General features: G+C 42.6%; 1 protein-coding gene across 4 annotated transcripts in view; it reads left to right on the top strand.

The window, feature by feature from the left end:
* The window catches only part of TESPA1 (thymocyte expressed, positive selection associated 1), a 41,055-nt gene extending 16,872 nt beyond the window's left edge, over positions 1–24,183 (top strand). For all 4 annotated transcript variants that reach the window (XM_042946774.1, XM_042946775.1, XM_042946772.1 and 1 more), the window contains 8 exons: positions 9,759–9,975; positions 10,921–10,963; positions 16,525–16,574; positions 17,218–17,271; positions 18,037–18,073; positions 18,335–18,433; positions 19,957–20,165; positions 22,433–24,183. In XM_042946774.1, coding sequence (XP_042802708.1) covers positions 9,813–9,975; positions 10,921–10,963; positions 16,525–16,574; positions 17,218–17,271; positions 18,037–18,073; positions 18,335–18,433; positions 19,957–20,165; positions 22,433–23,382 — 1,605 coding nt within the window. In that variant the 5' untranslated portion in view covers positions 9,759–9,812 and the 3' untranslated portion in view covers positions 23,383–24,183. The remainder of the gene's footprint in view (positions 1–9,758; positions 9,976–10,920; positions 10,964–16,524; positions 16,575–17,217; positions 17,272–18,036; positions 18,074–18,334; positions 18,434–19,956; positions 20,166–22,432) is intronic.
* The last annotated feature ends 632 nt before the right edge of the window (positions 24,184–24,815 follow it).

Below are 24,815 nucleotides of genomic sequence, written 5' to 3'. Positions count from 1 at the left end.
TAGGCTTGAGTGATTGGAGCCAAAGATCTGGCATGATTATCCTGTAACAGGATGCATTATTAGGAGGAAGGTAAGCCAGGTTTATTTTCTCTCTCTCTCTCTCTCTCTACTAGAATACTATCGGGGTTAACAAGCAGAAGGTGTAACAAGAGGGATAGAAAGAGATCTAACAAATGATTTCTTATTCATGGACACCCCAGGGAGTTTAAAGCCATCTTAATAACCTTTCATCACAACTCCCTGGCCCCTGAAAGGGGGATGGAGCCTTGGGATTAAACATTACATAGTGGCCACAGGAATCAGAACAGTCATTTTTAGCTCAGGGTTTATGACTCTCATTCTAATGGAGAATGGAGAGGAGGTTTGGTCTCAGCTTAGATCATGACTCGTGGGCCCACTCTAGGCTACAGTAAGGAGAAAAGATCAGACATTTATTGCCACTTGATAATTGACAACTGTTTTCCACCTGCAGGGCAAAATCGAAGTGGGTGTTCTGGTACCCACTGTGCTTTGTGCCCTGCCCACACCCAAGCCTAACACAGAATTGCTTAAACATAGATTTTGAGAAGAGAGGGTGTAGATATGTGAAAAATAAGAGGGGAGAATAAAAATGAGCCCATGAGGGAAAGAGCTGCATTACCATGGAAACAGGGATGAAGAATTAAAGACGTGCCAAGAAAGCTGCTCACCCTCACTTCTGTCTCTAGACTGAGCTATCTACACACCAGGACAGATGAACAGATGTTTCTTAGTCCTGCTAGCTTTAGAGCCCATCCAGGTGAAAAAAAATTAGTATCTCCCAACACCGAGAGCACCGAATGACTCTTTTCCAAATGTATAACTTTAATGTTTCCTGTGGTACTTGACAAGCCTTCCATGGAACTCATTCACACTGTGGAAGTGGACGTAGGGAAGAAAGGGAAGGAGAGAGAAAGTAGTCTCTGGTGGTCTTCTTTCAGTATTGATTCAGCTGAAATTATTTGGGGGAGAAAGGTGGTGAAAGAGGAGGGTAAAATAGTTATATTGATTAACTGGAATTTTTCTTGGAATTGTCAAACAACATCCCCCTTTTCCCTGAAATAGATTGAACTGCTGCTTTAGACCACAGACGTCTCCGAATGCTCAAAGGCTATACTCAGGGTAATGTTTGCTCTGAAGATCTTCCCAACTGCGGTGGCATGGAAGATAACTAGAAATTAGGAGTGTATTTCCTACCTGTGAAGGAACGTGAGAGCATAGGGCAGGTTGGGGGCGTGTTGAATGGGGTGCAGTCAACCTGGTTTGAGGTGGAGATTGTCCTATCTATAAACAGAGAAATGGCTGTCCTGGGATTTCCCACAGGCCTTTGCAATGGGGGTGATATGTGTGTATCTTGGCTGTAAATGCGAATGAGATGCAGAAGGTCTTGTGGGCCTCATCATGGAAACTCTGTTTCCTCCTTATCTCTTCCCACGCTTGTTTTCATTCTTAGTCCCAGTTTATAGGCCCTGGTTGGGTGTAGGCACGATACAGACAGAAGAGAAGAGAGGTCTGTCTGATACATGTCCCTGGGAGGAGCCCCAGAGTGGAAACCAGAGTGGCATGAGGAAGGCTGTGTGATGTAAAGGAAAAAGCGTATACTTGGGGCTCCGAACTTGGGAACTTTGAGTCCCACTTATAACCATCATATTTTATGTGAGTTCAGATAAGCCTCTCTCTCTCTCTCTCTCTCTCTCCCTGTCTCATTGTCTCCTTCCGTCTCCCTATCTTTCTCCCTCTCTCCCTCCCTCCCCACTCCTCTTTTTCAAAATGACTGACTGGGATTAAATGGTCTCTCTGGTCCCTTTGGGCATTAAGAAGGAAGGACCTACTTAGTGTTTATGTTTCATTTCTGCTTAACAGCAACACCCCTCTTTCACCATATGGATTTTACACACACTACTGTATCATGTTGCTCACTCTTTCTTCCTTCTTATTCCTGGAAATGTCCCAACTTTAGTGAATGGTTTAGACTGAGGGAAGATTAATAATAATAACTGCTATCCTTTATGAAGCACCTCCCTTATACATCAGGGACTTAACATACATTACCTGATATTAGCTCCCTAGAGCTCAACTAGTTGTATGTTACCTGTTTTACTTATGAAGAAACTTAGGTTTAGAGGGGACAGGTAAGTTACCATTTACATATGCAGTAGGGAGATAGAACTGTGATTCCAAACAAGGTTTATTCTGATTCCAAGGCTCTTGCTCTTTCTACAGTTTTCCTTCTCAAAAGTTGGCCATCCTTACTGGGTCCCTTAAAAATACCCCCTTGAGATACCTGCAAACAGCTGATATTTAACAGGTACAAAATGTTAGATCCATAATGATTGTTAAAATATTTCAATAGTTCCGGGGTGCCTGGATGGCTCAGTCGGTTGAGTGTTCCACTTCAGCTCAGGTCATGATTTCACAGCTGGTGAGTTCGAGCCCTGCATCAAACTTGCTGGTATCAGCACAGAGCCCACTTCAGATATTCTGTCCCCTTCTCTCTCCGCCCCTTCCCCACTTGTGCTCTCTCTCAAAACAAAATTAAAAAAAAAAATTTTAAATAGGGGCACCTGGGTGGCTCAGTTGGTTGAGTGTCCGACTTCAGCTCAGGTCATGATCTCCTTGCTCGTGGGTTCGAGCCCCGTGTCAGACTACATGCCGACAGCTGGGAGCCTGGAGCCTACTTCGGATTTTGTGTCTCCCCCTCTCTCTCTGCCCCTCCCGTGCTTCTGCTCTGTCTCTCTCTGTCTCTCAATAATGAATAAATGTTAAAATTTTTTTTTTAATATTTAAATAGTTCCATACCAAGTTATGATAAATATCAATTGCTTCAAGCCACTGAGCGCCCATAACCAACCCAACTATCCGAAAGTAATGTGCAATTCTAGGCAGCCCTTTTCCCCTCAACTAGAACCTAGTTGGACCCTCGTTGCTGAAACACTCTGTAAGCCTGACAAAAGCAAAACTGCATCATAATCTAGTTGGAGTTCAGAAGGAAAACTATGCTAATAACCAAATGAAGCAACACTTCCTTCACGAAGACTGTCACAAAGCCAAGGATAAATTTATTTTGGTTTACACTGTCTCTTCTATACCGGGCTATAAAGTAGAGAGTTTATATAGCATGTGAAATGGATAATTTACAAAAATAGTTTCTCCTTTCTTTTATCCCAAATTACATGTACCACTGATACTTGGGTGGTGATATTAGGTTATTTTCCTGTTCTGTAATTAATGGAAAGACCACACAACTAGAGTCAGACCAACCTGAGTTTAAATCTCAGCATTACAAAATCCTAAATATATGACCCTGGGTAAGTCACATATCTTCCTGAGTTTCACATAACAGTAATTAGCTCAAAGGTGATTGTCTTGATTAAGTGATAGTGTTTACAGGAAGATCTTATGGATAAATATAAGGTACTCTACACATCCCAGTTATTATTAGCACCTATCACTTTGACTTACCCATGTAGCGAATCTGACTACATCCCTTAGAAAAACATACTTGAGGTATATGATGTTCTCAGTGTAGTAACAATGACAGAACTACAAAGGTTTTCTCCTGATACTAAACTCTCTGCTTCTGCTGATGATTTTCATTAGAAGATATTCATTTCAAAGCTCTTATTTCCTGAATCTTCTTTTGTCTAATTTCCATCCTATCAGCTGAAATTTCTACTTTTAACTATAACATCCTCAGAACAAAGAGAATTCCTTCCTACTCTATTTGTTGTAGTCAGATTCCAGAACATTGGACAGGTTGTGGAGAAATATTTGGGGAGTGAACCTTTAGAGAACTGGAGAAAAGAGGAAAGGGCAAAGGGCTGGAAATGAGAGCAGAAGGGCGAAATAAGGCTTTTAAGGGGTAATTCAGGTAAATAGCAACAGAAGTAGTGTGGAATTTTTTGGGTTGAGGGGGCGGGCAGTTCGTAGGAACATCAGGGAAAAGTACCAGCAAGCTAGGACTTCCTTCCTCATAGAAGTTAGATTAAGTACAATTTTGTAATATAAACCAGCATCAAGAAAGATAACAATCAGATTCCAAAAGGAACCTCTGACCAAGGAATGGAAACTTAGAATGGAACACTCTGGAAAAATAATTTTTTAAATATAGAAGAATTTGGTAATTCAAGTGTTGCAAAATTTTGGTCAAACCCATGTGACCCCTACGTTCCATCAAGAAAGGATCAGCATGACTATGCCCCAAGCCTCTTTCCTCTTCTCTACAAGGTATAAAATATATATATACATTAGGATTTGGGACCTTGTGGAAAGTCAGGAGCACCTGTCCCGTAACACCTACTAAACGAGGGTAGTTTCTCAGCGCCAGTCTGATTCTCACGTCTCTGCAGGTACAGCATTTGCTGAGCTCTTCCTGTTGCAAAGGTATGATGCCGTGTCTGAGTTGGGGCTTGGGGGAGGGTTGATGAGGAGTGACACATAACGACCGATGGGTGACCATGTACCTCTTGCTGGGTGTGGTAGAGGCACATGTGGCAGTTGCTAGAGGCAGGTAAGAGAAGCAATGACTTGAATCAGCCTTCAAAGTGTAGACAGAATTTGTCTGGATAGAATATGCTGTGGATGACACAGCATAAGCCAAAGAAAAAGAAGTGGAAAAGTTGAAAAAAGGGCAGTAACACCTAATGGAATCACGCTCATTTGGGTTCCTTCTCAGCTTCCCTCGTTCAAAGACTCAAGACTCACCGCTTTCCTGGGTCAATGAAAGTTGGAAGTGTAGGAACCTCATAAGCCAGGGCCACCTTAAAAAGGAATCTGCCAAGTGGGAAGTAACACCAGAGGCCGCTGGACCATTTCCTAATGCGTACGGGGAAAATGATACAAAGGCATTTGCTTTTACAGATAGTAGCCATACAGGTATTTGAAACCCAACTCAAATAAATTCGTATACATTGGTCTCGAAGGTAAATGTACACAACATCGAATCCCACCAATTCATTTTCAAGAGGATGAAACTGCTCCCCAAGGAAAGAATGTAATTGGCTTGCCAGACGTCAATGGATCGGACAAAAAGTTTGAAAGAATGTCCACGTCTCCCGATTCCTCCCGGTCAACACTCTTTACACTGCACCACACTCTGTGGCACATGTGGGTGTGTTTGTGTAACTTGTCTGAAGGAAATAGCTCCACACCCTTCCCTCTCTTACATGAGGTCCCAAGGCCTTCAAAGGTGCCATTTCGACCGCTGCGTGCACCCATCCATCCTTCAATTCTTTCTAACACTTGTCACTGCTGATGTGCTTCTCTGATATCATGTGCCACTTCCTCCAGATTCCCACAAAGAATACTCAGTTTCCTACCTCTCAGCAGCACAGCTTCCTCCCTGCAACCGCTAACCAGACAGTTCTATCCCTCCCTCCCTCATAACATCGCTGAGCTTCTCGCTCCCACATAACACCCGTGAACAGGTCTCTGTGGCAGAGATTGGGAGAATTGCTCAATTCTCTGAGCCCGTGACCAGTTTGCCAAGGTTGAGATTAGCTTAGATACGGCTGGCATCCTTTCTTTCAGACTTGAAACCGTGTCGCTTCCCCAGGTGAAGAAAGTATTCCATTCTCGCACAAATTGTTCCAAAAATGGCTGTCATTCTCAGTGGGTGGTAGAGACCTTAACTTGTCTAGCCTTTCTGTTGCTGTAACCATAATGGTCATTTATTTATAAGCCCTTCTTTGGAACACTTATTCATTGCAGATTCTGTTTCCATGGGCTTTCTCCCGTAGGTATTTACACTGAGTAAAACCTTTGTGCATAGGACAGAAGAGCAAATAAGAATAGTTAAGAAGGGGTGCCTGGCTGGCTCAGTCGGAAGAGCATGGGACCCTTAATCTCATGGTCAGGAGTTCGAGACCCACATTAGGTGTAGAGATTACTAAAAATAATAATAATAATAAACTTAAAACAGAAAGGAATAGTTAAGAAATTACAACTTCTTTTCATAATTATAGGAGCTCCTAGAACAGAAACAAGTCTTAGACTCTCAAATTCATCTCTTTTCTCCCAACTTGAAGATGGAAACATTGTTACATGCTTAGTAGCACACAGTTATAAGTTCATTGTTAACCCTTTGGAAGCTGATCTCCCTACATAGGTCTCTTAGGTTATGATGAATCTGTAAAGCAATGGGCTCCTTTGGGGAATAGTCACCTACTGAACATTCATTCGTTTAGAGAATAAGTATTTCCTAAGTAACTACAATGAATTCCTCTCGGTTTTATGCATTAGGGATACAGCAGTGAACAACCCAGACAAAATCTCTGTCCTTGTGGAGTTTATATTCCAGTCAGAAGAGCAAACAATAAATAGGATTAACAAATAAAATATCAACTATGTTAGTGATAAGGACTAAGAAGAAAAAATGGGCAGGGAAGGAAATCCGTGAAGGTGACTATTGTAGGCTATAGAACCCGGGTCTGACTTCATGAAGAAGGTTGGTTAAGAGTGGGCTTTGCAAGTGAAGTATGTCAAAGGCTGAGGAAGAGGCAGATGGAGAGGGGAAAGAACATGACAAAAGTGTAGGGTTTAAAAGGAGATAAGCATTTTCAGGAGGCAAAGAGGAACTTAGCCTATATGCGTGTAATATATTTTCCAAGATGTGGAGGAATGTAGAATAGAATTCCTATCACAGAAGATGTTGAAACCCAAGTAGAGGCGTCTATCTACCATCTCCACTGGTGAGATTCGGACACTCTGCTGGCCTTATAGGGGTTTAACTGTAAAATGACACATCACAAATTTATGGTATGAGAAGCATCAAATTTTAGAGCATAATGTCCCAGTTGAGCAACTGAGAACAGAGAAATGGACTGAAATTTCCAAGGTCATACCACTAGCAAGTGGCAGAGTAAAGTGTGGGAGTCATATATTCTTTCTTTCCTTCTTTCCTTCCCTCCTTTTTCTCCTCCCTCCCTCTTTCCTCTCCTCCCTCCTTCTTCTCCTTTCCTCCCTCCCTCTCTCCCTCTTCCCTTCCCTCCTTCCTTCCTTCCCTCCTTCCTTTCTTTCTTCCTTTCTTCACTTCTTCCTCCCCTCCTTTTTTCCTGCCCTGCTGCCTTCCTTTTAAATCCCCCTCATCGCCAAAAAAAACCTCTCCTTTGTGAGCTGAAGAATTCTTGTGTTTGAGATGAGGTCCAATTACTCTGGGAATTAAAGACAGTAGGCAAGTCAGCCTTTGATGTTTTCTTCTTTGGACCAACTAACACCAACCTATTCAATATTTTGAAGGTGAAGAACTTGGTAAATAAACCCCAGTCAAAGCTTTTTAGACTCTTTTCCTCAGTTCTTCCTAGTGGTAATTTCATCCTCCTTTTTATCACCTCACAGCATCTCTGTCTAAAGGACAAGTTTTTTTCTGCACCGCCTCTTTGTGGCTTCTCTGCGTCACAAGCTTAATTTATTCATTTAATTTGCCTTAAAAGGCACAAACAGTGGATGAAGAGCCGGGTGCTCTGGGTTAACAACTTCTCAAAGTGCCGGCTGCTGTCTCTCCTTGGAGGATATTTTTGCTGTTGGGCTGGACACAAGTGAAAGAATTTAGCTCAGACAACAGTAACTATGTATTCTTTGTTTCTGGATATGTTTTGTCTGTAGCAAGCAGAGGCATCCAAAACAATTTCATTGCCCTAGGAAGGCATCTTATGTTCCGGATGTTCTTCTCAAAAATAGCTGTTTTAGGGCCTAAATTGTTGAATACCTCCCTAATGATCTTGTTTTTAAGTCCTTGAAGAATAAGAAGTCTAAGGAAACTGGCATTCTTATTCTTTTCCTGTTGTTTTCCTTTGCTCCAACAATTAAAAAAAATTTTTTAATGTTTATTTGTTTTTTGAAAGAGAGAGAGAGAGAGACAGGCAGAGCATGAGCAGGGAAGGGGCAGAGAGAGAGGGAGACACAGAATCCCAAGCAGGCTCCAGGCTCTGAGCTGTCAGCACAGAGACTGACGTGGGGCTGGAACTCACGGACTGTGAGGTCATGACCTGAGCCAAAGTTGGACACTCAGTGGACTGAACCACCCAGGCACCCCTCCCTTGCTCGAACAATTAAAAGCACAGCGATGAAGAAGAAGCTGTTGGTGGCAGCTCTGGGGAGGAGACAGATGAGACCCCGAAGAGCTCTGGTCCCACTTCTACTTGTTCACCGTACGGGCTGAGTGAGAGTAGCAGGAGGGAAGAGGTAGGACAGAGTATAAGCCAGTGAATGTACCTCTAGGTACATCAGCCTCAAGGCTTTGTAAGCTCTATTTGGACAGCTGAGTGATTTTTTCCCCTCCTTCTTCCTCTTTGAATAAGTGGCTAGTGCCATCAGAATGCATCTTTGGGAGGAACACAAGAGATGTTGAGTGGGCAGTGTTAAATGAAATATGAATGCATTGGGGCACCTGGATGGCTCAGTCGGTTGAACCTCTGATTCGACTTTGGCTCAGGTCATGGTCTCAACAGCTGTGGGGCTGAGCCCCACGTCAGCGTGGAGCCTGCTTAGTATTCTCTCTCCCTCTCCCTCCCCCCCACCCCCCACCTCTCTAAAATAAAAACTAAAAACAAAGAAAAAAGAAAAAAATATATAAATGCATTGATGAACCAAGGCGTTAACTCATAGCTATGGAGAAACCGAGGTTGACAAATCAGAAAGTAATGATCCTGGAGGTTGTGACTGCTAATTGCATAAGGCCACATCTCCTTGTTGTTTGTATTATGGGAATTCTTTTCCAAGAGAAATCTTATGCGGATCCCTAATACATAAAACAGGAAACGAAACAAAACAAACAACAAACTCAGAATGACTGTAGCTGGAGTGACATCTTGGCTGTGGCACCTTAGAAAAAGTTGTTTAACCTTTCAGACCTGGAAATTCTTCATGCATCTCTATGAAGATCAAATAAAGTGAATTGTATACATTGCAAATGTAAAGATATTCTAATTTTTTTAACATTTATCTATTTTTGAGAGACAGAGAGAGACAGAGTGCAAGTGGGGGAGGGGCAGCGAGAGAAGGAGACACAGAAGTGAAGCAAGCTCCAGGCTCTGAGCTGTCAGCACAGAGCCCGACGCGGGGCTCGAACTCACAAACCGTGAGATCATGACTTGAGCCAAAGTCAGATGCCCAACTGACTGAGCCACCCAGGCACCCCTAAAGATATTCTAATTTTAATGGAAGCTTCTGAGAGGCAACATCATTAAGGATTAGAGAAAGTTTATTTTGTTTTGTTTTATTTTGTTTTGTTTTGTTTTGTTTTGTTTTACACAGAGAGCACGCACACCAGCAGGGGAGAGGGGCAGAGGGAGAGAGAGTGAGAGAGAGAGAGAGAGAAAATCTTAACCAAGCTCCTCACTCAGCACAGATCCCACAACCCTGGGATTATGACGTGAGCCAAAGTTAAGAGTCAGACACTCAACTGACTGAGCCACCTACATGCCCCCAAAAGTTGTTTTTTAATATAGTATGTCAACTTTCATGAGAAGTAGCAGTTCTTTTATGTTAGAAGAACTTTCTCAATGTCCTTTACATCATAAGATGTTCGAAATTGCCAGATTTGCTGATTTGAAAGACTTGCCCTGGTATATTTCAGAACATTTTTTTTTTTTCTTTTGGAAGACAGAGGAAGGGCTGGACATCTCCTCCCTCTTCCTGGATGGGCACAGAGGTCATGCTCCTTGATGCAGAGCTGGGGAGTTGTGGGGCAACCCTGGGGTGGCTTCTGAACGGACGATGAGGGGGCTATCACTGTGTTTCAGCTCTCAGAAGAACAGCATTACGTGGCGGGAGGCCCTGAAGTCTGAGCCAGGGCCATGGAGGGCTCTGTGCTGAGCCCCACGTCCTGGGAGAAGCGGCGGGCCTGGCTCCGGCAGAGCCGCCACTGGCAGACCCAGGTCTTGGAAGAGGAGGCTGGGGCCATCCTGCAAGATGTCTCAGATCCTGAGCCTTCCAGCCTGGATGACGTTTTCCAGGAAGGTAAGAGGCAGTTAGACCACAAATAGACTTCCACATCGCCTGGTGCTGGGGAAAATGTGCCCACGGGCACAGGTCTGCAGAGCGTGGGCAGTGGTTTCCTGGGTGAGGCTAGGCCTTCAGGGAGGCTCATTTTGATGGGTTTAATGAGTTTAAAGGAAGAAGAGTGAAATGATACAAGATATAGATTGTGGGAGAGAGAGAGAGAGATAGGCATAAGATGAGGAAAAAGAAAGCACATTGTTGCATCATCCCGGGCTATAAGGGCCTGAGGTCAGGGTTCTCTTGAATGCTTTGGGGCATTTTTATTTTGTCTGTGCAACAAGGTTACACTCAAGTGGATGCTGAGACTCTGACTTCAACTCCGCTGCTAGGGAGCTGTGTGACCTTTGGCTAGTCACTTACCTCTCACAGGCGTGTTTGTCTGATTGAAGTGGTCATACCTCAAGTCGTGGTAGTACGTTTTCTATGTGCCTCTCACAGCTTCTTAGAGGTTCAAATGAGACTGTAGACCTAAGAGTTAAAAAAAAAACAAAAAAACTTTTATATAAATAAATCCATCCTTGCTTATTTGGCAGAAAACAAAAGTGTAAGCACAAAATTCTGATTTTTTTGTTGTCTTTTTCTTTTTATTATTATTATTTTTTAAATTTTGTTAGAGAAGAATCCACCCCTGTTCCCAAACCTTGAGGAAAAGGGAGCCGTGGGCCTGCCATCCTGGGCATTTTCCACAATCCAGGCAGAAGGGGGCGGGAAGCAGAGAGAGAAGAAACACCCACTATTTTTATACATGGGAGAATTCTCTCATCTCTTACAGAAAAGCTTTGTGGGGGGAAAGGGGTCATGGTACGGCTTACATAAGGACAAACTTGCAGAACAGGCTGAGTTGCAGGGAGGAAGCCTGGCCTCCTTTAGCTCTCACGGCGATCTGCTCTCTGCTATTTCCAGGGAATCCGATCAGTAAGATTGAAGACTGGCTACAGGACTGCGGGTAAGTGCCAGACGGGCGGTGACAGTGAGTGGGGTGGATGGCTAAATCTGCGAACAGGCCCTGACTCTTGGGAGCTCAGAGACAGCGAAACGGGTTTGACTGGGCTTCATGGTTAGATGTGAGGTGGAAATGGCCGGGGTGGGGGTGTGGATTGCAAGGGTTTGGGGCGAATGTGGGGAGTGGGCCATGAATGAAGCACAGCTCTGGGCTGAGACTAAGTTAGGAGCGGAGGCCTGGAAATCCAGACTGGATGCGGTCTATAGTCCAGAATGATGGACATCTGCAGTTAAGGGCACTGTCCGGGCTTTTCAGATCCCTCCTCCATTGCTTCTTCTTCAGACTGAAGTCTGACACTGTATAACAAAACAGGAGTTAGAAACCCAATTGTCCTTTTTTTTTTTTAACTTATTTAAAATCAAGTTAGTTCACATGCAGTGCAGTATTGGTTTCTGGAGTAGAACCCACTGATTCATCACTTACATATCACACCCAATGCTCATCTCAACAAATGCCCTCCTTAATGCCCATCACCCATCTAGCCCATACTCCCACCCACCAGCCCTCCAGCAACCCTCAGTTTGTTCTCTGTATTTAAGAGTCTCATATGGTTTGACTCCCTCTCTTTTTATCTTATTTTCCTTCCCTTCCCCTAAGTTCATCTGTTTTGTTTCCTAAATTCCACATATGAGTGAAATCGTATGATATTTCTCAGAAACCTCATTGTTCTTATCATCATAGGAATTCATCACTGTGTTAATTTCTACTACAGAACGCAGGAAGACAGGCTGTCGGTTTACCCCAGTCATTGAAACCAGAACTGGAGAAGGTACTTCAGGGCAAAATGCAGTATCTCTCTCCTCGGAAACAGTAAAATACGAGACCCCACACCTCATCAGTACCTAACCCTAACCCTAACCCTACTTTTAAGTAGGCTCAGTCTACCCAGAGGGAAAGCTTCTATGCCCTACTTAATCCTGATCCTCTGTGTGATGATGCTGAGAATGCAGCTCCTTAGTTCCCCTTATGTTTCAAACTTTATATGGCCTTCAATCTATAAAGTCTGGGGACCTGTTAACATATCAATAAACCCATCCTTGCTTATTTGGTAGGAAATGAATCATCTAAGGTTATTTATTTCAATTCTGCCCCAGAAGGTAATGCCAGGAGGGATTTATTTTGTGGTTTTGTGGTTTACAAAACATATTGTCCTTCTTGTCCTAATCTGGTTCACAATTCATTGACTTCAAAGTCAGTAAAGGGTCCTCAAAGTTCAGAAAGTTGAAGGGGTGGTGGTAATAGGAATGCTGGCATTTTTTGGTGCATCACAACTGTCCTAGGATTTAGAACGCCTCACCTGATACCTACTGGAGAACCAGTCAGCTCCTGGTCTTTCTATCATGAACTATTCTTGAGTCAATTTAAATTCATCAGTAATTGTTGACAGCATATTTGCTGATAATGTCTGATCGTCTAAATGCCCTCAGAGGGGGCCAAGTAGTTTAAAATATGCTCCTTGACTCAAAACATACTACATTCCAGCTGGAAAGAATAAATTCACAGAAACACAAGATTGTAAACTCCAGAAATTACGTTCCCCCCCCCCATATTTTACAAAAATAAACCCTAAACAAAACATGGGCTGAAAAAAATAGTCTGGTGAGTAAAGAGGCTCCAGGATTTGAGCCAAAAGTTGTGCTAACTATCTGTGGAACCACCTGTAAGAAAACAATCAACACTCCTTCTATTTCAGACTCCTTGCCTAGAAAGTAGAGACCTAGAATAATAATAAAGTTTCAATGTTTATTGTGAGATTTAAATGATATAGTATATGCACAAATGCTTTATGCTCTGTAATAATACGTGAGCGGTGAGGTTTATAAAGGAGGGGCTTTGTGCTACTTGAAAATTTCACAAAATAGACCTGCCTATATACTTAGCATCTGTCTGTCTAAATCTCTTTATTTCTCAGAAAAGTATGTGCAGAAGGGATACATGCCAACTCGAGGATAGTGGTCACCTCTGGGAAGGAATGGGAGTAAAATGAGGCTGTAGTTATATTTTTAATATTATATTTTTATTTTTATTAAGAGAGTTCAGGAACAAATATGACAGAATGCTTACAGGTGTGAAAGTAGGGTGGCAAGTGCAAGGTATCTGTCATTTTTTCTTTACCTTTTGATGTTGTTGAAAAAATTTTAATAGTGAAACTTTAAAAAGCCCACAGGAAAATCTCTTAATACACATTTGTCAGGGTGCCTGGGTGACTCAGTCAGTTAAGCATTCGACTCTTGATTTCGACTCAGCTCATGATCTCACGGTTTATGAGTTCAAGCCCCACACTGGGCTCTGTGCCAAGAATGCAGAGCCTGCTTGGGGTTCTCTCTCTCTCCTCTCTCTGCCTCTCTCTCTCTCTCTCTCTCTCTCAATATAAATAAATAAACTTAAAAAAACTACATTTGTCTCTGGAGGGGGAATTATTAGGTTTATAAAATATTTCCAATTATATCTATTTTTGAATCCTCCCTAATACAATGTAATACTTTTTAGTTATATGAAACAATTAGAAAAATTAAAGGTTAAGGATGATTGACGGTAGCGAGAGAACACTTGATTTTGGTAATAGACATTGAAGAAGATAGGGAAAATGCATTCCAGATATGACTTTCTGAGTCACCACAGTGTTCAATTCTTAGGCTGCCAAGACCACAGACGAGACAAGATGAACGAGGAGCCCATATTCACCGGATACCTGTCCACTCTGTTGACAGGTGCTTGGCCGCACTTCTCAAATTTTATTTCAAGGCTCTATGGTTTCCATTTTCTTTCCAGTGCCAAATAAACATTCTCTGATAGCAACACGGTTTTGTTTTCTGACAGGCTCTCCAGGAAAACCTGCCAACTTCCTGAGTAATTTAGTGTCAGTGTCTCTCAGTGTATTGAATCCAGTGGCAGACCATTCTGCTGCAGGTCTAGATCATGTATATCTTCACAAACTATGCCTCTCCTTTTTCTTTCTCCTCTTAAAGCTCCCAGGGGGGTTTCTAGGATATGAGTGTGTTGCTTGTGCATCATGAGAGGTAGGGTTGGGAGCCCAGAAATCATCTGTGTGGACTTGAGCTTAAATCTCACAGGCAAGATCTATGGAAATTGCTGGAAGAAGCTAAAAAGAGTCACATCCTTCTTTTCACAATCCGATCCTCCCTCCTACTTCTGCTTAGGAACTCGCTATACAAGACAAACAGTACCTTGGCTCTCCTATTTCAGACTTGAGATGATGCAAAGGGATCTTTCAGTGCAAGACAGAGAAGAGCAGCTACGGATCTAGTTCCTAGTCATGGGTTTTATGTCCTAAGCATTAATACACGAAAGGCCTGGTACTTGGGTGATGGTCATGAAGTTTTCAGTCATCTTCGGGTCAATCAGTAGATCCAGACTCATGTCCGTACTTCTATAGTAGATTCCACCTACACACAGCCTACTGTCCCAAAGCTCATCCTGGGCTGGTCCTCATATAGAGAATATGAACATGCCTGCCAGGGCACAACCAGAGAAGAGACATGTAGGCTGAACACCCAACAAAACCTCGTATTTAGTGAATAGCACTGAGTTGTGCTTGGACACCCCAGAAATTTTACCTGCGGTATTCTTTAAAGTAAATTTTATTGAAGTTTAGCATACATATCAATTGAATTTTTCTTTTTAATATAACTGTAGTACAGCTCAACACGTATAAGTTTCAGTTACACTAGATGAGTGAGTCTTAGAGCTCTACACAACATAGTGCCTATATTAACAGTGCAGTATTGTTAACAATGCAGTATTGTGTGCTTCGAAGTTTGTTGAGGGTAGGTCTCCTGTTAAATGTTCATTCTTTTTTGTCGTTGTGAAGCATTAATTTATCATACGATTTGTCCATTTTACAATAGAGATTTGGTGTCTCCCAGTTCTGGAGGGCTTTGATACTTCCATTACATGTAGCTACATCACAAGCATTAAATGCAATAGTCAACCTCACTATTCTAATAGTTGACTTTATATGTTGTGGTTCTTTAGTAGTAATAGTAAATATAAATTTATACTGATATTTTTAATAGTGTATATACTAACATATATGTTCATAATATTATATTAAAATATATTTTTGTGTCATCTGTTAGGAAGAGAAGCACATTTATAGAGTTACCCATTCTTTTTTTTTTTTTATTTTAATTCAAGTTAGTTAACATATCGTGTGGTGTAGGTTTCAGGAGTAGAATTTAGTGGTTCATCACTTACAAATAATACCCAGTGCTCATCCCAACAAGTCCCTTCCTTAATGCCCACCACCCATTTAGCCCATCCCGCCCCCCACTAGCCTTCCAGCAACCCTCAGTTTGTTCTCTGTATTTAAGACTCTCTTACGGTTTGACTTTTATCTTATTTTTCCTTCCCTTCCCTTATGTTCATCTGTTTTGTTTCTTAAATTTCACGTATGAGTGAAATCATATGAGAGTTAACCATCCTTAATTAGCTTGTGTATTACATTATTTTATAATGTACCTTGATGTGCAGTTTTTTTTTTTTTCATGAAGACGTAAAAATACAGATTTTGGAAAACATGACTGATTTTCCACTATTGAAAGGAAGGTGCCAATAAAAGATGTCTATATATGCAGTGATTTATTTTGCAAAACTCAAACACAACTTGATCTATGGGTGTTCAGTTAGTAAACTCATTACCATCAATGAGTAATTAAACATTTCACTGAGTGATTACATACTGAGGTTAGATTCAAAGCATCATGTGCAACTTCCCGTTTAAAAACTTTCAGGAAAATGAACGCTGTAAAACTCACAACATATTAGTCCTTGGAAGCGGACATATCTAGGTATCCACATCCTCTTATGTAATATCTGAGAACAGCACAGCAGCCAGGAAGCAGGAATGCAATCACCTGTTTCAGACACAGAATTCTTCCTGGTTGGTAAAACTGAGTTGTTTCTCACTAGCAAGTATGCTGATTTCTGTCTGTCCCTCTTGTGGAGATGGTAAATGTTTGATAAGACCATACCTCAAAATGTAAAATCAGAATCTCTAACCAAAACGCAGTTTCTGCTGCTTCCTGAGAGATATGATCATGGCTCAGAGAGAAGGAAGAGGGTGTGGGGAGTCAAGTTGACCTCCTCCTACAAGTTGAAAACTATCAACACTTGTATCTGTCATGTGGAAATTATGGCACCCCTAAGCACTGCTACTATAAATGTATTTCTCTTGTTTTGTTTCTCTGTTTTTTCTTTCCTGTTTTACCTAGCAACTGCAGACTTGTCGCTTTCTGAGCTGACTTTGGACGGAGTGGTCAGTACAATAGCAGCACAATCTAAAATACAGTGCACCCTAGTCCCACTTCCCCTGACTACTTCTACGAATTTGTCAACTAGCCACTCTGTCTTAGCTTTCTTCAACATAAAGGCAGTTAAGTACTGCTGGTTCGCATTGGAAAATTACGTGAACTTGTGAGATTTATTTGAGGAAAAGCACCTTGGAAAATGTAGTGGCTTCAACCCTCATTTTTGCTCCTCAGGTACTCTGAAGAAGGGTTTTTTGAGGAAACAGGACAGTCAGGCTACAGTGGTGAGTATAGGCTCTCTTCTTTCTTCTATTATTCTTCTATCTGGACAGTGACATGGCTGTGTGTGTGTGTGTGTGTGTGTGTGTGTGTGTGTGTGTGTGAGAGAGAGAGAGAGAGAGAGAGTATATATACATGCACACACATATGCACATATAAGAATGCTGACTGCCTTTTAACTGTCTATAAAACACCTATTAGTAGTCACAAGGCAGTCTACGAGGTCCAAAAGATAGAGTAAGCGTTGGCTCAGCTGACAGGCTGACTAGTACTCAAAGATTATCTTCTGTTAGTGGTTGTTCAGCTACCAACCACCGTTACAGGAAAAGAGCTTTATAAGATGTGTGTGTTTATGCGTGTGAGTGTGAGTACACACCTCCGTGTGCTCACTACCTGACAGAGGATCGTGTACATGACTATGTGATATAGGAGACAGGTTAATTACAGGTGATTGTTTCAGTCTTTCTAAATCAAAATACAAATGTGATTTCTGAAGTAGTGTATGTATAGCTGGGGGGAGTTTTGCAAACATGTGATGTCTGATGTGATTATGTGTTTATAGATGTTCGTGTATATAAATGTGTGTGTGTGTGTGTGTGTGCATGTGTGTGTAAGCCTGTTTTCTGTGACCTTTGCCTTATTCCACAGGGTGCCTCAGCCATGGAACCAGCTTCGAAGATGATTTGACCCTAGGAGCAGAGGGTAAGTGGCACAGCTCTCTGATGTTGGAATCAAAAAAGAGGTTATACATTAGATACTTAAGAAATGAAAGGGTAGAATGCAAAGGGAGAACTGTGGAAAAAAGAAACCCATTCACTGGGGTCTTATCTGTAGGAAAAAAAGCAGTCTCGTTATGACGTAAGGTAAAACTCATAAAGCATCATGTGTCCAGACATACTTCCTCACCAACCTCACATGATGCCTACCAGTCCATCATGAGGGCTTTCATTTGGCTCCTGGGAAGATTACGTATAAAATCACCATAACATTGGCTGCCCAGACATCACTGAATCTGTATAGGAAGCGTAAAGCAGACTAAATACTGGGTATAAGAGAGAGATTGCCTGCAAGAAGATGACGGTTTAAATAAAGGATGGAGGTATTGCAATGTACCAGTGTCTCCCGGGACCTGTAGAGACTCACCCTGTGGGGAAGGAACACTAGCCTAGAAGGCTGAATGATGTTACCCTCCTCAGGACAGAGAAACTCTGGCCTAGACACCAGTCATGGTTTTTATAAGTTCAGAGGCTTAGGGCCACTTGTTCTCTGCCATGTCTGCCTCCCTTCCAGGTCTATGTTTGATGATCTTTAGATACTCCCGTGAAGAGCAGAGTTCATGGGGTTCAGCAAGCCTGTAGTAGTGGCAGAGAGGAATGGAGGGGGCTGAGTTTTAAGTTCAGAGAGGCAGCATAGGTGATTTTCATTTTCCCTTCTAACTTTCTTTTTGCCTTTTTGTTCCTTGCCCAGCCATACTGCTGGCCGCCAATGGCAAAGTCTTCTCCAGGTAAGTGTTAGGGTCACCCAGACTGAATGATGTCTCTGTCAGGAGCTACTGAACTAGGGTAGGTGTCAGAGTCAAAGAGATCAAACACAAAGAGCTAAAGGGTGAGATTTTCCAACCAGGAATGAGGCCCTAGACTGAGTTTGTGCAGTAGACGGTAGAAGGTACACAGCAGGGGGGTAAATATGCCCAGCAGAGCACGTCTTGGAACCAGGATGTAGACTGCTGACAAGAGTCATGTGACATCAGCTCTTATCCCTGCAGGAGTCTCCTGGAGACAGCCCGGCCCTTCCAGCTACTGGATCTTGGCTGCAGTTTGGCTTCCAGCAGCATGACCAGTGGGACCAACAAGACTAGTTCAAGGTAGATACCAGGTGTGGCAGGGTTGTACGAGTGGGGAAGAGGAGAGGCAGAAGAGAATGGAACCAAGAACCCTTGCCCATTTTTTCTTGGATACCTTACTGGAGATTCTATGCAGTCACGTACTTGAGAAGTATGTCCACATTTGCTTCAAGAACAACGGGCAGGGGGCAGTGCAGAGGAATCCATGGCTCAGAGCTGGAATGCTGTGTCAAACAGAGGTGAACTTGTACCCCAGGAGGTGTAGTATGGGTATCACCACAGTTCCTAGACTTATAGCAATTGTTTACGGTAAATGCATTGATTGATTGATTTGTTGATTGAATGAAGCAATTAAATATTGATTCACTCAGGCAATTTTGTATCCCCTTATGCAGATGGGGCAATGACTATGTGAAATTTGAAAACGTGAAGCAAAGTGCTTGCCCCCAGGAGCTCCAGTCAAGTAGGGTGAACAAAAGACAAACACAAACAACTTGAAGGTGGAAAGTTATGAAAAACAAAGCAGTGTGATAACAAGTGTTTGGAATTTGGTGTCAAGGTTTGAATTTGAGACCCAGTTCTCAGATTTATTAGCCATGTGCCTATCTTTAGTGATTTGTCCTCACTAAGCCTCTACCCTGGCCACATCCCACTTCAGTTGAGTCAGAATCTCTGGAGACTCAGATATCTGTACTTTTTTACTGAAATATGCTTGACATACAACATTATATTAGTTTCATGTGTGTAACATAGTGATTCAACACTTCTACACATTACACTGTATAAGATAGGATAAGTGTGGTAACCATCTGTCACCATAACAATGCTGTTACAATATTACCGACTATATCCCCTATCCTGTACTTTTCATCCCCATGACTTATTCATGTGGAATGCATAGTTATTGAGCTCTAGTGTCACCAGCTTGGTGGTACACAGCTTTGGATGTAGAGACATGTTAGTGCCACACTGAGAGAGACAGAGAATGCTTGATCTTCTGTAATGCAGGGTTTCTGTCCTGAAAAAAATAGTGCTACAAAATCAGGTTTTGAACATTGGTTAATTTTTACCTCAGGGTAAGGATAAAATGAGTTTTGTGTTTCTTACACACTCAGTGCCTCGTTGTCCCACACAACCATCAGGGTAAGTTGAGTAGCAAGCCACAAAGCATTTGGCAAAAGCCAGCGAAATCATAGTATGTGCAGGTGGGAACTGACTGATTAATAACCCATAACCATAAGATTTCTTTAAATCTATGATGTTTTCAATTTTTTATATCCCTCTCATAGCAAATTTTCATTCATCTGTGATGTTTAAAGTACTATGATAGAGTCTAATTGGATTTTTAAACCAGGGCTGGGTTGTAATTCTCATGTTCAGACCAAAAATGTAGGTTCACAGAAGGGAAAGCTTTTCTCAAAGTCAAAATGGAAGCTAGAGAAAGGATCAGGAAGGTATGTAAGTCTTCTGACAATTTTATTAGGTACTCTGGATGACCTTGAAACTCAGAGTTGCCCCTATTTACCGAACCTCCCTCCTTTCAGCATCTCTGAGATTCTGGACAAGGTGCAAGAAGATGCAGAAGACATCCTCTTCAGTCTGGGCTTTGGCCAAGAGGACCACAAGGACAATTCTCGGATTCCCGCCCGATTTTTCACTACCCCTTCTCAGGCCAAAGGCATTGATTTCCAACTCTTCCTGAAGGCCCAGGTGCGGAGGGTTGAGACGGAGGACCCTTGCCTCATGCTGGCCAGTGAGTGTTACCATAGGCCTGCTCTACTTCGCCGCCATTCACAACAGTGGCTCTAGATGCTACTTCCTCTTGGTCAGTTTCACCGACCCTTTGTTTCTTGTGTCTATTTCCTTTCTGCTGTTTTCAATGTGGAGAATTTTGATGTATGCCTCTCCCTCTTAAAGAAATAGTCTTGAAGACACTTCATATCACTATTACTTTCTTAGGCCTTCTCTCTCCTTTAGCTGAATCAAATGAGAACAATGTTTTTACCTCTTATCCCCATTTTTATTTCTCAGTTGGAATGATAGAATGTTCCTCATTTATAGCCACTGTATTAAAATCACTTCCCTTTAGGGCAATTGTTCTCATCAGTTGGAACAATAGAACGTTCCTCATTTATAGCCACTGTATTAAAATCACTTCCCTTTAGGGCAATTGTTCTCATCAGTTGGAACAATAGAATGTTCCTCATTTATAGCCACTGTATTAAAATCACTTCCCTTTAGGGCAATTGTTCTCAAAGTTAAATATGTTAGATTGTCCAGAGACTTTATAAAACATTCATATTCATAGGCTTTTTTTTTTTCACAGAGGGAGAGGCTCAGGAGTATTTATTTTATTTTATTTTTTAAATTTTAATGTTTTATTTATTTTTGAGACAGTGAGAGACAGAGCATGAGCAGGGGAGGGACAGAAAGAGAGGGAGACACAGAATCCGAAGCAGGCTCCAGGCTCCGAGCGGTCAGCACAGAGCCCGACGCGGGGCTCGAACTCACGAACTGCAAGATCATGACCTGAGCCGAAGTCGGATGCTTAACCGACCGAGCCACTCAAGCGCCCCAGGAGTATTTATTTTAAACAAGCACACAGGATTCTTATGTGTAATCCTTAGACCACATCCAGGGTAACAATTATTTAAATTGTCCTGATTCCATACTAAGCAAAGATATGAGAGGACTTCTCTAGCTGGATGAGGGATAAAAGACTCTATTTGATTCTTTTTTTAATGTTTATTTATTTTGAGAGAGAGAGAGAGAGAGAGAGAGATACAGCAAGCACAAGCAGGGATGGGGCAGAGAGAGAGAGAGAGAGAGAGAGAGAGAGATAGGATCCCAAGCAGGCTCTGTTCTGTCAGAAAGGAGCCTGGCATGGAATTCAGTCTCACAAACCATGAAATCATGACCTGAGCCAAAATCAAGAGTCAGACGCTTAACCAGCTGAGCCACCCAGGTGCCCCTCTATTTGACTCTATATGTTAGATTATGTTTCAAATTATATTCTGTGACATCCTCAACATGATTGTGTTTCTGACAGTGTTGTTTCAGAGTCTTTGCATCAGATTCAACTTGAAATAATCTTGGTAAAATTACATTCCTGAGTTCGACCTGCTGCAACAATGATTTTGAGTTGGAGTATTTTCACAACCTTAGATGATTCTTATGCACACTAAAATTAGAGGATAATTTATTGAATTTATTTTAAGTGCCAAGTACATAATTAGATGTTAAATTCTGGAAGAACAGACTAGAGAAGAGGAACATGATTCTTGCCTTTTGGAAGTTTTACACCGTAATAGACGTATGGTTTATCACAGTGCTTTTCAAACACGGATATGCGCATGAATTACCAAAGGAGATTATTAAAATGCTTGAGATACAGTCTGAGATTCTACATTTATAACGGGTTCCTAAGCAGTGCCCATGCTTCTGGACCAGGGACCACACTTTGTGAAGCAAGGTCTAATAAAATGATATAGTCCATGAATAGGAGCCCCACATTGGGTGTAGCGTTTACTTTTAAAAAAATGATATAGTCCATCTAAATTTCTGTACCCTAGTCCACTGGCTAATAATTGCCATTCTTCAAATTTGTCGCTGTCCAGAAGCCTTCTAGAACCCTAAAGTTTTGTTACTAAGAAAATGATGTTGATTTTGTCCTTTTTTGTCATGTTTGTCATCTAAAGCAAACAGTACTAGAAGCCATTGTTTAGAATATACTGACATCAGAAAGGATATGTTAAATCAGGATGCAGAAAAGCTCCTCATCCCATACAGAATTAATTTTTGGGCTGAAGGAAATCATCTATTCAGGATGGTGAATCAAGAAGTCAAGAAAGTGAAGAAGGGGGATCCTGGGTGTGAGAAATCTAAATGGGAGAAACACTGCTGGGAAATATGGCATCTTCTTTCTGAATTTTGAGCCTTGGGAAGGCTATTGAAGGAAGATATACAAGGGATAATTTACTGATGACCCCCAGATTCACCATCTTTAACCCTTGTGCCCAGGCAGGTTTAAGCAGGTGCAAACACTGGCCGTCACTGCTGATGCCTTCTTCTGTCTCTACTCCTATGTGTCTAAGACACCTGTCCAAAAGTTCACACCATCCCACATGTTCTGGAACTGCAACCCTGATGTGCCATCCATCAAGATTCTGGCTCCACAACCTGAACCTCAGTCACCCAGAGAGCGCCTCCGGAAAGCCATCTCCAAGATGTGCCTGTATACATGTCCCCGAGACCGGCTATCAGCACCCCATAATATCACCAAAAAGAACAGTTTGGACCAAGTGGTATGGGAAGTGATGGACAGAGTGAGAGGAGATAAACTGGTCTTCCAACAAGACCTTGGGTTTGGGCCAGGCTCAGAGGAAGATCCTGTTCCTCCCACCAGGGACACAAAGCTGCCCACTTCTTCTGGTCCATGTGCCCTTTGCCATAAAGAGGAAACACAGCAGGGGATATCCACAATGCAAACACCATCACAAACTCTGGATTCGAACCCAGAGGCAACCTGTTGCACACATTCTTTGCCCAAAGCAGATCTACAGTGGAGCACAGACCCTGCACAGGTGAAGAGAGAGCTGTGGGGTCTACAGGCCACCAGTAAGGAAGTCCATTTAGCCAAGGATGCGACTTTCTGGAAAAGAAAGAGCAGAGCAAGAAAGAGCCTGTTTCAGGAGAATCCCATGAGCAGGATGGTTAAGTCATTGGACTTGTCCATCATCCAGCAGAGCCAAGAGCACCCAGCACTGCACCCATCTCTAACCCAGCAGCTGCAGGACACTTGTGACTTGGAGGACATGAGAGTGTTGGGGGCAGGAGAGAGGCTGGCAGAGAAAGGCTTTGTATTCTTGCCATTGGGTAAAAGGAATCCAGGCTCCCTGTCCTCGCCAGATATCCCAATTCTTGAACTACATTCAGAAACTTTTGGGAGTAGGTTAATGGAGAAGGATTAATAGGTGTGATTTCTTAAGAGCATCCAGGTTTCCAGAACTTTTCTAATTCCTCATCTGATCTGATCTTCACTGAAGTTTCTCATCAAGCACACCTGTCTATCATTTGTGGGATCAGCACAAGAGTATAAATAGAGGTCGATTATACACTAAGCTAAACACTATGAAATAAAGTATGTTCTCTTCTACATCAATAAATATGTAACCATAAAGACCTGGAAGTCCAGGTTCAAATTTAAATTCTCAGACTCTTCGGATTTCTGTGCTAGAACACAGCAGTGTGGGCAGAGCCACTCCCTAGTTCCTGGACTGTCACCTTCTCTTCCCACACCCAGATCTGTCCTAAACCACAAAGACTTTGCTTATAGATGTGTGAGCACCCCAGCCTGCATATCCAAAAGCTACACACACAAAATAGCCATCTACTCACAAAAATAGCCATCCGCTGGTCATCACTCATGCCTAGGAGTGCATACGTTAGTCCAGAGGTTAACCTTTTAAGACAACAGATATCAGGCAAAACCAGTGCAATTCCCTGAAGAAGCCTTGAAGCCATCTGAGCACAATATCTGGGCATCCTTTGTAACCGGAACATGTTCTAGAAGGGGTAGTGCAGGATCCAGGTGGGCATATCATGTAGGTCCACCAACTCTTCATCCTGTGGACTCTCAAAAACCTAAGACCTCTCTTGCCTGGGACTATAGACAGTACTGCCATCAAATGCTGAGCTCTCTTGGGAAAGTTCTCAGACCCTTGCCACAAAGAGAAGCTGTGATGATTTGTAATATCGTTTGCATGCATGTCACCTCTCACTGGACATAGAGCTGCACCTCAGCTCCTGCGTTCCTCACTACCACATTCCTGCCAAGACAGAAGAATCCAAGTCTCTCAAGTACACTCAGCCTCTTTCCCCTATGGCCACCTGCCACCCAACACCTTTCCCCACTGGCTCTGGGTTCTGCTGGGATCTTGGTTACAGGTGCAAAGCCATAGTGAGGACGAAGAGAGCTGCTGGCCCAACAGTCCCAGACACCCCCACCTGTACCAGATGTGCCGGCAAAGACTCAGGCAGTAAGTGGGTCTCTCCCTCCTCTCTCTCTCTCTCTCTCTTTCCCTTCTGCCCTCCCTCAGGCAGTGATTCTCAGACCTGGCTGCATATTGTGATTGCCCAGGAAAATTTTTTTAAATACCCATGACGAAGGGTCTCACATCCTGTGATTCTGATTTAATTGACGTGGCATGGAAACCAGTGCCTGACCTTTTGTTTTTAAGCCCCTCAGGTGATTCTACTATGGCTGGTTAGATACTTCTTTAGTTCAGTGGTTCTCAGACTTCAGCATCAGAATCACCTGGAGGGCTTATTGAACTACAGATGTCTGGGCCCAAATCCCAGAGTTTCTGATTGAGTAGCCCTGGACAGGGCCCAAGAATTCGCA

Source organism: Panthera leo, chromosome B4, assembly GCF_018350215.1.
Source record: "Panthera leo isolate Ple1 chromosome B4, P.leo_Ple1_pat1.1, whole genome shotgun sequence".
Taxonomy (NCBI): domain Eukaryota; kingdom Metazoa; phylum Chordata; class Mammalia; order Carnivora; family Felidae; genus Panthera; species Panthera leo.
The sequence above is the reverse complement of the archived record's forward strand: the minus strand, read 5'-3'. Positions and strand labels throughout refer to the sequence as shown.